A 12,691-nucleotide genomic window follows, 5' to 3' on the forward strand; every position below is an offset into this window, starting at 1 on the left:
TGCAGAGCAGAGTCCCTGCCTCTTTTAAACAATGATGCTTTTTGAAGAGTCCAGGCCACCTGCCCTGCAGGATGGACCCCATTGTGACTTGTCCCCGTGCCGTTAACTTGCTCCTCTGTCCACTGTACTGCCTGTGAATTAGGGGTGAGATTAGACATGTGATTCAGCTGAGGGTGAAGTTTTCGACACTGTTTGTAATGTGACCTGGATGTTGTACCACTTCTTTGTACGTCTTGAGTGCATTACTGAATCTCTGTGCCTCAGATTCCCAAAGCAGTTCATTTCCTCAGAAAAGCTGACACATGAAGTGTTTAGAACAGTCCCCGTTGTCTAGGGGCTTCTCTGGTGGCTCCAAAGGTAAAGAATCTGTCTGCAATGCAGGAGACCCTGGTTTCATCCCTGGGTTGGGAAGATCCCCTGGAGGAGGGCATGGTAACCCACTCCAGTGTTCTTGCCTGGAGAACCCCATGGACAGAGGAGCCTGGGGGGCTATAATATAGATTGCAGATGCTGTTAGCATGCCTCTCTCCACATTTGGGGATCTCTCCCCCCTCCCCTGGACCCCCACCCCATCAGCCTCAGCTCTAGGCTGGGTTCGAGGACCTTGTCTGGTTGGCAGTCCCCGTGTACAATGACTCGGAGCTTGTGGCCACCCTGACACGGAAACTGCGGGATCTGGAACGGCAGGTGAAGGCCCAGACTGATGAGATACTGTCCAAGGTGGGCCCCCAGTGGGCAGAAGGCCAGGGTCTGGTCGGAGGGGTGGAAGGGCCCGGGCTGGGGAGGCCAGTGAGGCTACTCTTGCAGTAGGCCAGAGACGATGGGTTCTCGAACCATCTCCCTGACCAGACCTCCCACCTTGGGGGCCACGTCTGACCTGGGACTGATGTGGGTCCCTGTGACCTGAGCACGGAGCCTCGAGGTCTTCACCTCCGAGCCAGGCCTTCACCCTCAGGTTGGGTGGCAGCAGCGGCTGCTTAGTGCTGGGCACTTGGGGGTGCCCCACACCCTTCCCCCAACTTGGTGGAGCCACAAAAGGGCTCATCTGAGGTATCGGAGTGGTGGCTGCACCCAGGGTGGGACAGGGACTTCAAGCAGGCTCTTCCCATCCGGAAGGGGCTCCTGTGGGCTCTGGAAGCCACCAGGCCCGCTCCCCTCCCACCTCCTTGCTGCAGACTCGGAAGATACAGGCCCTGGAGGAGATGGTGGAGACTCTCGAGAAGCACCAGGGTAAGAGGCCCTCTCTGCGGGCTGGCCAGCTCACCCCTGCACCTCCCCTGGGGCTGGTGACCCCTGGGCATCAGGGCTCCAGAGCATCTGGCTGAGTCCTGTGTGTGTGTATGGGGGGGGAGTGGTCTGGACAGTGGAGCCCAGAGAGGAGCAGTGACACCCAGGAAGGTGCCCTTCTGTGTGGGACCGAGTCCCTCGGGGCACAGCCCTAGCCCAGCCCTGAGTACAGAAAAGCCTGGAGGAAATGCCGCCCCCAGGAGCCTTGCTCTGGGGGAGGGGGGTGGGGGGATGGAGGTTGGTGGCCTCCTGAGAGCCCGGGTGTCCCCTTTTCAAGGTCAGGGGAAGGGGCCAAGAGGTGGCTCTCAGGGGAATCCCTTGAGTTTTCAGAGGGGCAGCTTCTCCAGGTAAGCCTCAGGCCAAAGCTCTGGTCAAAGCCAGAAGCGAGCAGCCTGGCAGCCTAGGTGCAGGGGCCGTGGAACCCCTCCCATCTCCCCCCTACCTCCCCAGGCAAGGTGAGCCTGCAGCAGCAGGAGGAGCTGGAGATGGTGTGTGCGAAGCTGCAGCGGCAGGTTGCAGAGATGGAGGTGAGGGAGGTGGCGTGCCCACAGCTGTCTGCCCCCAGAGCCAGGGTCAGAGCCCGCTTCTCTGGGGTCTCCTCAGTGCACACCCCACACAGGGCCCCTCCCCGCTTCCTCAGTTTCGTCTCAACCACTCTTCTCCGGCCGCGGTGGGGACCTGCCTCGGGTTCTGTGGCTCTGTCAAGTTCTTTCCCACCTCAGGACCTTGGTCCAATGCCGTTCCTTCCACCTGAAATGTTTTTTTCCCACCTCCCCCTGGTGAGTTTTCACTCATCCTCTCAAAGTCTCAGGTTGAGGCAGGGGGCCCTTCCCTAGGGGACCCCCTTGAACTCTGACCTGGGCAGGTTCTCCCTCCTGGGCTTTCTTAGAACCACACCTCTTCTTCTCTGGGGGACCACAGACTCCACGAGGGAGGGAGGGAAGGACCCTTTTCTCCTGTTGGGTGCGGCACGGCTACCACCCGGCGTGGGGCCTGGCCATGTGTGCGTGCTATGTCGCTCATAGCCGTTCCCTGCCTCTGGAGGTAGCATTGCACTCACCCAGTGTCACCTGTCTTGCCCCCATTCATATAGCAAGGCTTGAACCGGAGGGACCCTAGGCTCCAAGGAGGGTCCTGGGCACACATGCTTCCTCAGTGATGCCCCCCACGCCCCAACTCCCTCACCAGCCCTGTCAGAAGCTCTTCCTGAGGTCTCCGCTCCACAGAGTTGCTCTCCAAAGCCCCAACATAAGAGCACAGATGCAAACTCCCAAGCCGCTGCTGCAGCTGAGGGCCCTTGGCACCCAGGCCTCTTCCTACCTGGGGCTGTGGGCGCACAGCTGCTCCCTGAGAAGTCTGCAGGGAGACTGCCTGCAGCCGTGCAGCTTTGCTGAGCCGCCGCCACAGGGCCGAGGGCTGCCCACCCAGGGCAGAGGGAACTGGGGCTCCCACCTTCATGCTGTTCATGCATCTGTTGCTCCCTTAATTTAGGAAACTCATCCAAAGTCTTTCCTATGTGCCCTGCCCTCGTGGGGCTGACAGTCTAGAGGGGACAGACACATATACAAGTATGTAGGAAGAGCCACAAGTACAGAATATGCTGAAATAGTTCAAGGGGTGACACAACAGAGACTAGCCGGGATTTGGGCCACTCTGAGGGGTGACGTTGGGCAGAGGATGAGGCGAGGTATCAGGGAAAAGAGGATCCAAGCCAAAGAGAGGAAAGCTTCCACTTCCTCCTGCCATGTCTTGGGCTTGTGGCTGGGAGCTGTGGGGAGCGAAAGGGAGAAGGGAGAGAGGCCACAGGGACCACATCCCGGAGCCAGGCACAGTGGGGAACAGGATCGCGGAGTGTGGAAACCATAGGCAGGTTTGAGGTGGAGGAGTGGGCCAGGGAAGGCAGGCAGACGAGCAGTTTGGGCGGTCCAGGAGGAAGAGCGCTGTGGCTTGGCCCAGGGGAGAGAGAGCAGAGCGGATGGAGGACTCAAGTCTGCTTTGGCACTGGTGCCACAGGCCTTGGGGGTCCTGGGGGGTGGGCAGGGAGAGGATCAGGTGATGGAGGAAGCCAGCGCCACTGACCGAGACCAGGAGGCTGAGAGGGAACGACGTTTGGGAATCTTGACTGTTTGGGCCAGTTCATTTTGAGTCCGAGATGCGTGTGGGAGGTCTTTTCAGTGGCTGGAAATCTGAAACCGAAAAGGAACATGTTGCAAGAGATGAACACAGAAGTGTGCCTGCTGGGTTAGGCACTGGGCAGGTGGCCACCTGCAAGGAGTTGCAGTGAGCTGTGGAGCTGGAGGCCCAGCGGGAATGGGTGGAGGAAGGGCATGGGGATGAGGAAGCGGCACCAGGAAGTATGGACGACTCAGAAGCCCTCCTGTGGCAACGGATTGTGAGGCCAGCCCTGGAGAGGCCACACGTGGGTGGGCATATCTCTGAGCCCGCAGAGCGAGGCGTTCCTGCCCCTCCTCCCACTCGGGCCAGACCCACACAGCCTCCCACAGCCATCGTGGCTGCCTTCAGGGAGTTCCTACTTGTGCCGGGGTCTGTGCTAAGGACAGACACGTCAGTCATCTTCACAAGCTTCGTCTGACAACTCCCATTTTACAAGGAGAAGCCTCAGGCTCTAGGAGAAGGGGCCTCCCAAGGCCACAGCCAGGAAGTGGCCCAGAGCCCTGGCCCCATAACCCCACGGCCCCATCGGCCAAGGCCTGAAGTGGAGGGCTGCACGAATGCCACCAGTTCCCTGGGAAGGGGCTGAGCTGACAGTGAGCGCCCCCTGATGCCTCTGGCTTCTCTCCTCCCAGCGGTTCCTCGGTGACTACGGGCTGCAGTGGGTGGGCGAGCCCACGGACCAGGAGGACTCGGAGGATGGCGAGAGAGACTGGATGACAGCCAAGAAGTTCTGGAAGCCAGGTAGAGTCGGGGTCCACCCTGGCCCCTCCTGCAAAGGAAACTCCAACAGCTCTGGATGGCCCGCAGCTGTTGGGACACCAGCTCATTCGCGCCCCCCTCCTCTGCCTTGCCGCTGTCACGGGGGCAGGAGGGGGAGGCCCCAGCCTCCAACACTGGCCACCTAACCCCGGACTATGCTTGCTCAAGTTGCTAAAGGCTCCAGGGACCCAGAGATGCAAAATGTTAACAAGACCTCCCTTGTCTCAGGCACCATAGTTTACAAAATGTCAGCCATTTAAAAGCTGTGGCCCTTAGAAGCGATTCCCCCTCCTTTGGAAGCCGCCCCTCAGTCCAAGGGCTCAGCCACCTCTTTAGACTGCCTCTCCAGGTTCATCTGTAGCAAACCATTGGAATCCACCCACTTCTGTGGAACGCCACCACTTTTTAACTCTACCGCTAATATCCAGAGGGATGCACTCCAGAGATTTGAGGCCATTGAACTGGCTGGGTTCTGAAAGCTGGGTCCATTCTTCCATCATTGCCTGGAAGGTAGTTCTCCAGGCTGTGGAGTTGGTCACACTTATCCTGGGTGTGACCAGAATGTGAGGTGGGTTCTCATCTCTGCCCTCCCACCTAGCCCCGGTGTGATTTGAATACTCCTGTTCCATTCTCTGAGCCTCCAGTTCCTCATCAATAGATGGGGCTGGGGTAGGGAACTGCTACCCACTCCAGCATTCTTGCCTGGGAAATCCCACGGACAGAGGAGCCTGGCGGGCTACAGTCCATGGGGTCGCAAAGAGTCAGACATGACTGAGTGACTTTCACTTTCATTCTTCCCTGTGGAGTTAATTAGGAGCCAGTGAGTTGGACGTGGCATCTGGCATTGACCTTGCAGGTTGTCAGTTCACAAATGGGAGCTCTCATTGTTTTCCGCCATCAGAAGGCAGTGGCAGTCTCATGGGAGCGTGAGCTTGGCCCTGGGGACCATCTGGAAGACACCTGCCCTGTCTTATTTTATAAGTTTCCTGCTGGGCAAAAACCCAGGCTGAAAACCTGAGAATCCCACCTTCTGCACTTTGAGCAGATCCCCCTAAGTCTCGGGGCACAACCCCCTCACCCTTTTTGCAAAAGTATCATTTCCCATTTGTACCACATTACTAACTTAAGGCATTTTTATAAATAGCCTTGACATGGGCCAGGAATGATTCCATTTTACAGATAAGAAAACAGAGGCACTTAAGTCTGAAGACTGTTGAGGGAAAGGGCAAGACTTAAGGCTGAGAGCCCACTGGGAGGTGGTTACAGTCATCCAGGGTAGAAGATAATATGATGCCCAGCATATGGGTGGGGCTGGTGAGGAGGGGCAGAGCAGAGAGATTTAGGAAGAGAATCCCTGGTCTTGACAATTGAATGTACATCAGGGAGAGGGTGGGAGGAACCTGGGGGGACCCTGGGGAGCATGGCTGTGGGGAAGATGCCCAGCCCATTTGGGACATGGCAAAGCTGGGGGACTGTATGGCGCTCAGGCCGTGCCAGGAGCTGAACCCTATGCAGAATGCTGAGTGTCTCCAAGGACCTCTGCCCCGATGAAAGGCGAGACCTGGCAGGTAACTGCCAGAAGCTGTAAGAATGTCCCTCCCTGGGGTCTAGGACCAAAGGCCTGCCAGCACGGCGCTCGCATACACACACACCCCCCCCATCCCACCCCACCCCGTGTGGTGAGCCGGCTCAGGCCTCATGTGGCCCTGCTGACTTGTTGGAGGCCAGATGTCCTCCCGGGCAGTGGGGCCTCCCTGCTCCTTTGGGGAAGAGGTCAAACTAGACAGCCAGTTTCTGGACCTGGTTCTGTGGATTCCAGCCTCTTCCCTCAAAAAGAGAGCAGCCCCACCTCCCCTACGTTGTTTGTTTTTGCTCTGAAGCCACTTGTGAAAGCCACCCGGCCGCGAGCTCTCCGTTTGTGTCCTCTTTCTTTCTTCTGCCTTTTGATTCTTCAGCAGGGAGGGGCCTCAGTTTAGCTCTCCTGCCAGAGGAACAACATGTTTCTCATTTCTAGCAGCTTTTTCTCTAGGGACTGCCCCAGCTTTTTCCCTTCTCCCTTCTCCCCACAGCCTTGTCCCCAGGGGTAGCTTGCCCCTGCCCCAAGGGTCCTCAGGTCCCTGAAGCTGGTCTCTGGCTGGCCCTGTTGCTCTGGCCTGTTTCTTAGGCTGTCTGATCTCCTGGAGAAGGAAATGGCAACCTACTCCCTTCTTCTTCTTTGGGGAAATGCCATGGACCGAGGAGCCTGGAGGGCTACCGTCCATGGGGGTCACAAAAGAGTCAGATACAACTTAGTGACTCAACAACAGCTGTTGGTTTCCACCCCCCGCAGACCCTGGGGCAGCAGGCCAGCTGACAGGCGAGCTGGTGTATCTGTATTAGGCAAACAGGCTGATCCAAACTTTCTAGAGCCTGGGACTCTTGCCTTAGGGAGGACAGTTGATTAGGCCAACGAAGGGCCCAGGGGCTTGAGAGGAAGCCTTGCAAGGGCTTGGCCCCGGGCCAGGTCATTCACCCCTTCCCACCAGTAAGCTGCGTGGAGGCCTGCCAGGCACTGCAGGGTGTGCAGAGACAAGAAAGGCACCGTTCTGCTCTGGTCCTAACCACCTTCGAGTCAGGTGCTGCGCCTCAGGGCTGAGAGCTCCGGCCAACTCTGAGTCCTCACTCCCTTCTCCCCACCCCTCTGAGCACTTCAGTCCTCCAACCCCTTGTCAGTTCCTGCTTTCCTCCTACCATCCCCACCTCCCCAACCCTTTTCCCCAAGCCTAGGCTCCTGCATCTCCGCTCCAGAAGCCACCCTGCCTCCTCTGTGGGGCTGCAACTGGCTTCACTCATCCCTCGAGTGGCCCTCGAGCCCCTGGAACTGGGTTGGCCTAGACCTCAGGCCGGATGGCCGCCTCCCACCAGCTCAGGCCTGTGCTGTGACCACTTCCCCCACAAGTGCCCTGCCCCCTTTTCTCCACTCCTTTGAAGCTCAGCTCAAAGCCCGCCTGCTCGAGCAATGTGCGTGGAGCGCCTGCTTGGCACCAGGCATGGTGCCACCCTGCAGCTGCCTGGGCACATGGTTAGAGGCCCTGCGTTAGAGTGAAAGCCTTAAAGGCCCTGGCTGAAGAGGGGGGCGTGGGTCAGATCAGACCCTGTGCGGGGAGACCGCTTTCCCCTCTGAGTCCACATCCTGCCCTGTGAAGTGAGGGGATGGCACGATTGACCACCCCCCTCCCCAGGCCATGGAGAGCCCCTCGTGCCCCTAGTGTGTGTGGAGCGTCCTCTCGGGTCGATGCGCAGTCAGTGACCAGGGACTGTGTCCATTTACTGCTCTGGCCCTGCTCTGCTCCAGAGCGCCAGCATGGGGCTCGCTCGACCCAAAGGCCAGGGGCAGGTGCCCATGCAGGTGACTGGCCCATGCAGGGCCTGGGTGCCCTGGCCTGGGTGGTCGGAGCCCCTGCACAGGATGCGGGGGGATGGGCAGCGTGATGCTCAGAGGAGTGGCCCGAGCAGTCGGACCCTGCTGAGTCAGGCTGGTTGTGGTGCCAGAGGTAACCAGACTCTGGGGGCCTGTTTTCTCCCTGCTGGTTCCTCTGAAGAGTGGAGTAACTGTAGGCAAAGTCCCCAGAGCAGGGCCTGGCTTGCAGGTGTGTGGAAGCAGTGGGTTTGCTTCCTGTTCAACCGCCTTCACCTGGGTGCTTGGGGACGGGCCTGCCAGGGTGCCTCAGCCACTGCTGGCATTTCACGGCAGCCAGCTGGGCCTCCCACGAGGGTGGGCCCCCCATGAGGGGCCAGCCCAGGGTGGGCCCCCCACTCACCTGCACGTAGTCACAGGGTCTAACTCTCCTATGGGCCCTGCAGCCCCCTTGGTGGCACTTAACCACATGCCATGGGCACCGTTTGTCTCTGTCTCCTTTGCTCAAGTCTGAGCCTGAGGAGGGCAGAACCCTGGGTGTGGGCACCGCCATGCCGCTCAGGGCGGGCAGAGCATGGCCGCTCCGGGCACGCTTGCTGGATTGCGGGGTGGTGGGTGGAGGAATGGGTCCAGGGCTTCTTCAGCAACGCTCTCTGGGCCAGGCTCAGGCCTGGATGCTCTTGCTGGTGTAGCCAGGAAGACAGACAAAATGACAACAACCTGTGACAAGGACCGAGAGTGGGCACAAGGGTTCCAGAAGCCTAGGAGGAACAGGGACCCAGGCTCGGGGGTGAGGGGAGGGGCTCCTGACAAGGGCCTCTCCTCAGAGGTGGTGAGAGGGCACCCCGAACCCTGAGATGAGCAAGAGGGAGGGGTGCGAGTCACAGCAGCAGCCGTCTGCTAGGCACTTCCTGTGAGCCTCCCTGCAGCCCTGTGAAGTGGGGCCTGTTATTGTCCTTGTTGTGTAGAAGAGGAAGCTGAGGCCCAGAGACGTTGGCCCACGTGCCCAGGGTCCCACAGCTAGAAAGTGGTAGCCCTGCTCGTACAGCTCCAGACCGTGAGCCCAGAGAGCCTGCCGACGGCTGCTGCAGAGCTGGGGCCCAGAGGGTCTGGGCCCCGAGGGTCAGGGAGCGTGGACTTGATCTCCAAGCCTCAGCACTCCTCTCCGGAAGTAAAATCATGGGCCCTCACAAGTTGGATGAGGGTCTCCCTGCACTGTGCCCCTCCTTGGGAAGGAACCCGCCCCCCGCCCCGTAAGCAGAATCTGAAGAACCAGCACTGAGAGGCAGCCTGCGTGGCCACAGAGGACAAAGGCCGAGGGTCACCTGGGCCCTGCACACGGCGTGACCCGGGACGTGTTGCCCCTAGGGCCCAGTCTCCTTATCTGTAGAGTGGAAGCAGGAAGGCCTGCCTCTCGGTGCTCGGCATGTAGTCAGCTCACCCCTGGATCTTGTGGGAAGGATGGAGAGTTCTAGTATCTCCCCCCAACTCCCTGGAGAAACTGCAGCTCAGAGAGCAAGTGCCCCACTTGACCTCTGTCTGACCTGCCTCATCCCATGTGACGTGGCTGCCAGGTTGCTGGGGGTCTGGGGGGCCCCGGCTTCTGTTGAGCACTCCCTGCTGCGAGAGGGTGATGCCTGGCTCTTCCCGCCTTATTCTTTCCACCCTGGTTTGTCCAGAGCTGCGTTTCCTTCTCTAGGGGCGCCTTGTCTCACTTCGGGTCTGCAGCATCTGATACCTGCCAGCCCACCCTGCTTTCACTTCTCCGCCCTGGCTGGGAGAGATTTCCTTGGCAAACTGTCCCTTTCCCTTTTGTTGCTTCTGGGCGTCCTCCCCTGGCCTTCTGCCTGCGCCTTTCCCGTCGACCCAACAGCTCCCTGAAAGAGCCCAGGCCCCAGGGGGCGGCTCCTCTTGGCTCTGCTCTGCATGGCCTCCTCTGGCCAAGTCACGTGACTTCCTGGGCCTCGCTTTCCCATCTGTAGGAAGCTAGGGACAGGGGCAGGCGTGGAAAGTGATGAGCTGCCCTGTTGTTATTTTTAGGTTTACCGAGATGTTCTGAAAGTAGTTATTAAAGGAAAATAGTGTCTTGATGTTGTTCTGACTCATACCAGGGATACCCAGGATGTTCTGTGAGTTTTTCGTGGGAGTCTCAGGGACCCCAGGGGACCCTAGGAGAGGGCGGGGCAGGTGCAGCCCCTACAGCAGTAGAAGGTGCAGACAGGCAGAGGGGAAGGCCAGCTGGGCCTACCGTTTCAGCAGCCACAAAGGCAACAGGAAATAGGGCCGCCCACATCTGTACTTACCCCGGTACAGCCACTGCACCTCTGTGGGGGAAGGAACTGGGTCCCCAGAATCCTGACCCACATCCTGCCGCACCTTGGCTGTTGTGGTGAAAAACAATTTCCAAGGAGGACCAGAAAGCCCCACCGGTGTTTGTTTTCATTTTTTTGCTTTTGGCTGCACCGTGTGGCAGGCATGTGGGATCTCAGTTCCCCTAGCAGGAATCGAACTTGCACCCCCTGTATTGGAAGCACAGAGTCTTAATCACTGGATTGCCAGGGAAGTCCCCAGTCATCAGTATTTTGTAGCCTTGCCACCCTAGTAGATGACTTACTTGGGGGCTGCTGCTGCTGCTGCTAAGTCGCTTCAGTCGTGTCCGACTCTGTGCGACCCCATAGACAGCAGCCCACCAGGCTCTCCTGTCCCTGGGATTCTCCAGGCAAGATACTGGAGTGGGTTGCCATTTCCTTCTCCAATGCATGAAAGTGAAAAGTGAAAGTGAAGTCGCTCAGTCGTGTCTGACTCTTAGTGACCCCATGGACTGCAGCCTACCAGGCTCCTCCGTCCATGGGATTTTCCAGGCAAGAGTACTGGAGTGGAGTGCCATTGCCTTCTCTGACTTGGGGGCTAGATCCCTTCAAAGACTGAGAACAGGCTCCTGGCCTGCCCCCCACCAGCATCCCAGCTGCCCTGTCCCCCTTTCTGCGCTGGCACCTGTCCTGACTGTCCCCACCACCCCACCTGCACCCCATGAAGCTTAGGAACAGCTATATGGAGAAGCAGAGGCCAAAGCTGTCAGCTTGTCAAAGGGCTCTGTGACTCAAGAAACATATGTCCAATCCAAGGTCTGTCCCATGTCCATTCTGTCCAGTGGCTGTCCTGACCCTCGCCTCCCTCTCCTGATGGTGCAGATGGGTGGGAAAACAGATTTCAGGTCAACCACTTCTTCTAACTCGCCAGGTGGCCTGGGGCAAGTCACTTTTCGTCTCTGTGGGCCTGTTTCCTCATGTGTAAAATGGAGATAAATAAGCCCTGGCTCGTAGCCCCTGGCCTGGCCTGAGGCCCATTCCTGCGCGGTGGACTTGTTAACAGTAGCTGACACAGACACATGCTTGTTGGAAGCCTTACGCGGTCCTCTTGGATCCTCACAGCCCTCCTGGTACTGTCATCATCCCCTTCCAGAAGAGAATGCTCTGGTGCAGAGCGGTAAAATGACTTGACCAGGGTGATACAGGGAGGAGGGGAAGAGCTGGAATTTGGGCTCAGACCGCTGGGAACTCAGCACTGAGCCTTTCAGCTGCTAACCCCATGCCTGGCATGTCTGACCCGGGATCAGTCCTGCTCCCACCACTTACTCGTGTGTCGCTAGGCCAGCCTTTAACCTCTAGCCCTTTGTTTCCTAATATGGAAAATGGGGATGTTCATGGTCCCTACAATGGGTTGGCATGAAGAGAGAACAGGATAATAGACGGTAAACCCCTAGCACAAAGCAGATGCTCACTAAAAGATAGCCAGTATTATTATCTAGGTCAGCTGTCCTTCTCCCTCCCCAGGGGGGTCACTTAAAGAGATGCTAAGTCCCCTGCCCAGCATGGGAGGGGGCCATGGAAGCCAGGGCCCCGGAACACACAGCAGTCCCTAAGAGAGGCTCATGGGTGTCTATCCGCTTTGCCAGGGGACTCGTTGGTTCCTCCCGAGGTGGACTTTGACAGGCTGCTGGCCAGCCTGAAAGATCTCAGCGAGCTGGTGGAGGACAGCGACACCCAGGTGATGCCAGTGCCCGAAAGAGTGCCGCACCGGACCCTTGAACCCATCCCGCTGAGGCTCTACCGGAATGGCATTGTGATGTTTGATGGGCCCTTCCGGCCCTTCCACGATCCCTCCACACAGGTAGGAATGACGGGGATGGGGAGACAGGCCCAAGCACCCTCAAGCTGCTCCGGTGGCCAACCCCTTGCTCACCATTAAATGGGCCCAGCTCTGCCCCAGCACCCCAGGCTCACGTGCAGCCTTCAGCAGCACCCCTACCCGCCCGAGCCCTGGGGCTCTTACTTCCAGAGTAGGATCCACAGAGGGAGCCTGGCCCCATAGCCTGCCATCTAGACAGGAAACAGGGTCCAGCCCAGGCCTCATCCGACCTCTGTCCCCACAGCGCTGCCTCCGAGACATACTGGATGGCTTCTTCCCCTCAGAGCTCCAGTGGCTGTACCCTGATGGCGTCCCCTTTAAGGTGATGGGCTGATCCCGGAACCACTCACTCACTCCCAGTGTGGGGATTTTGCAGGGGGGGTGGGATTGCTTTCTCAGGCCTCACCTAGAGGCGCTGCCCCACTTCAGGGGACCCCCCCTCCCCACCACCATCTGATGACCTCTCCAGAAGGAGAGGGCGCCTGAAACCAGCCTGGGAAGGGAGCTGGGAGGCCGTGGTGGCCCCTGGGGCTCCAGCAGCAGCAGCAGCAGCCTGCAGCAGGGAAGGCTGGTGGCCGAGCAGCAGGCAGTGCCCCCTGCTGGCTGCCTCGAAGCACAGCCTTCAGCTGCCTGGGACCCTCCTCCACCACGTCCAGGACACCTGGACCAACTGGGGACAGTGAAGCGTCCATGCAAAAGGGACCTGGCTCCCCCTAGGGGCTCCTGGCGTCTCCTGGTTGGGGCGGAAGGCAGTGCCTTGGGAGGAGGCAGATGTTGAGACTGAAGAACTTGAGGTGCAGCCAGCCCCCTGCTGTGGGGGTGGTGGGCGGTGAGATGAGGGTGACTGGGCCAACCTGAGGCGGTGTCCCCGAGGGTGGTGCGTTA

The 12,691-nt window shown here is 59.0% G+C and overlaps 1 protein-coding gene across 9 annotated transcripts in view; it reads left to right on the forward strand.

Moving 5' to 3' along the window:
• The window catches only part of UBXN11 (UBX domain protein 11), a 35,049-nt gene that overhangs the window by 19,834 nt on the left and 2,524 nt on the right, over nucleotides 1–12,691 (forward strand). For 6 of the 9 annotated variants that reach the window (XM_006055443.4, XM_025278684.3, XM_025278686.3 and 3 more), the window contains 6 exons: nucleotides 620–720; nucleotides 1,176–1,230; nucleotides 1,738–1,814; nucleotides 4,095–4,203; nucleotides 11,574–11,788; nucleotides 12,051–12,128. In XM_006055443.4, coding sequence (XP_006055505.1) covers nucleotides 620–720; nucleotides 1,176–1,230; nucleotides 1,738–1,814; nucleotides 4,095–4,203; nucleotides 11,574–11,788; nucleotides 12,051–12,128 — 635 coding nt within the window. Of the gene's footprint in view, nucleotides 1–619; nucleotides 721–1,116; nucleotides 1,231–1,737; nucleotides 1,815–4,094; nucleotides 4,204–11,573; nucleotides 11,789–12,050; nucleotides 12,129–12,691 lie in introns of all 9 variants that reach the window. The other 3 variants (XM_025278685.3, XM_025278683.3, XM_044938091.2) reach the window with 3 other exon arrangements.

Source organism: Bubalus bubalis, chromosome 2, assembly GCF_019923935.1.
Source record: "Bubalus bubalis isolate 160015118507 breed Murrah chromosome 2, NDDB_SH_1, whole genome shotgun sequence".
NCBI classification, from domain to species: Eukaryota; Metazoa; Chordata; class Mammalia; order Artiodactyla; family Bovidae; genus Bubalus; species Bubalus bubalis.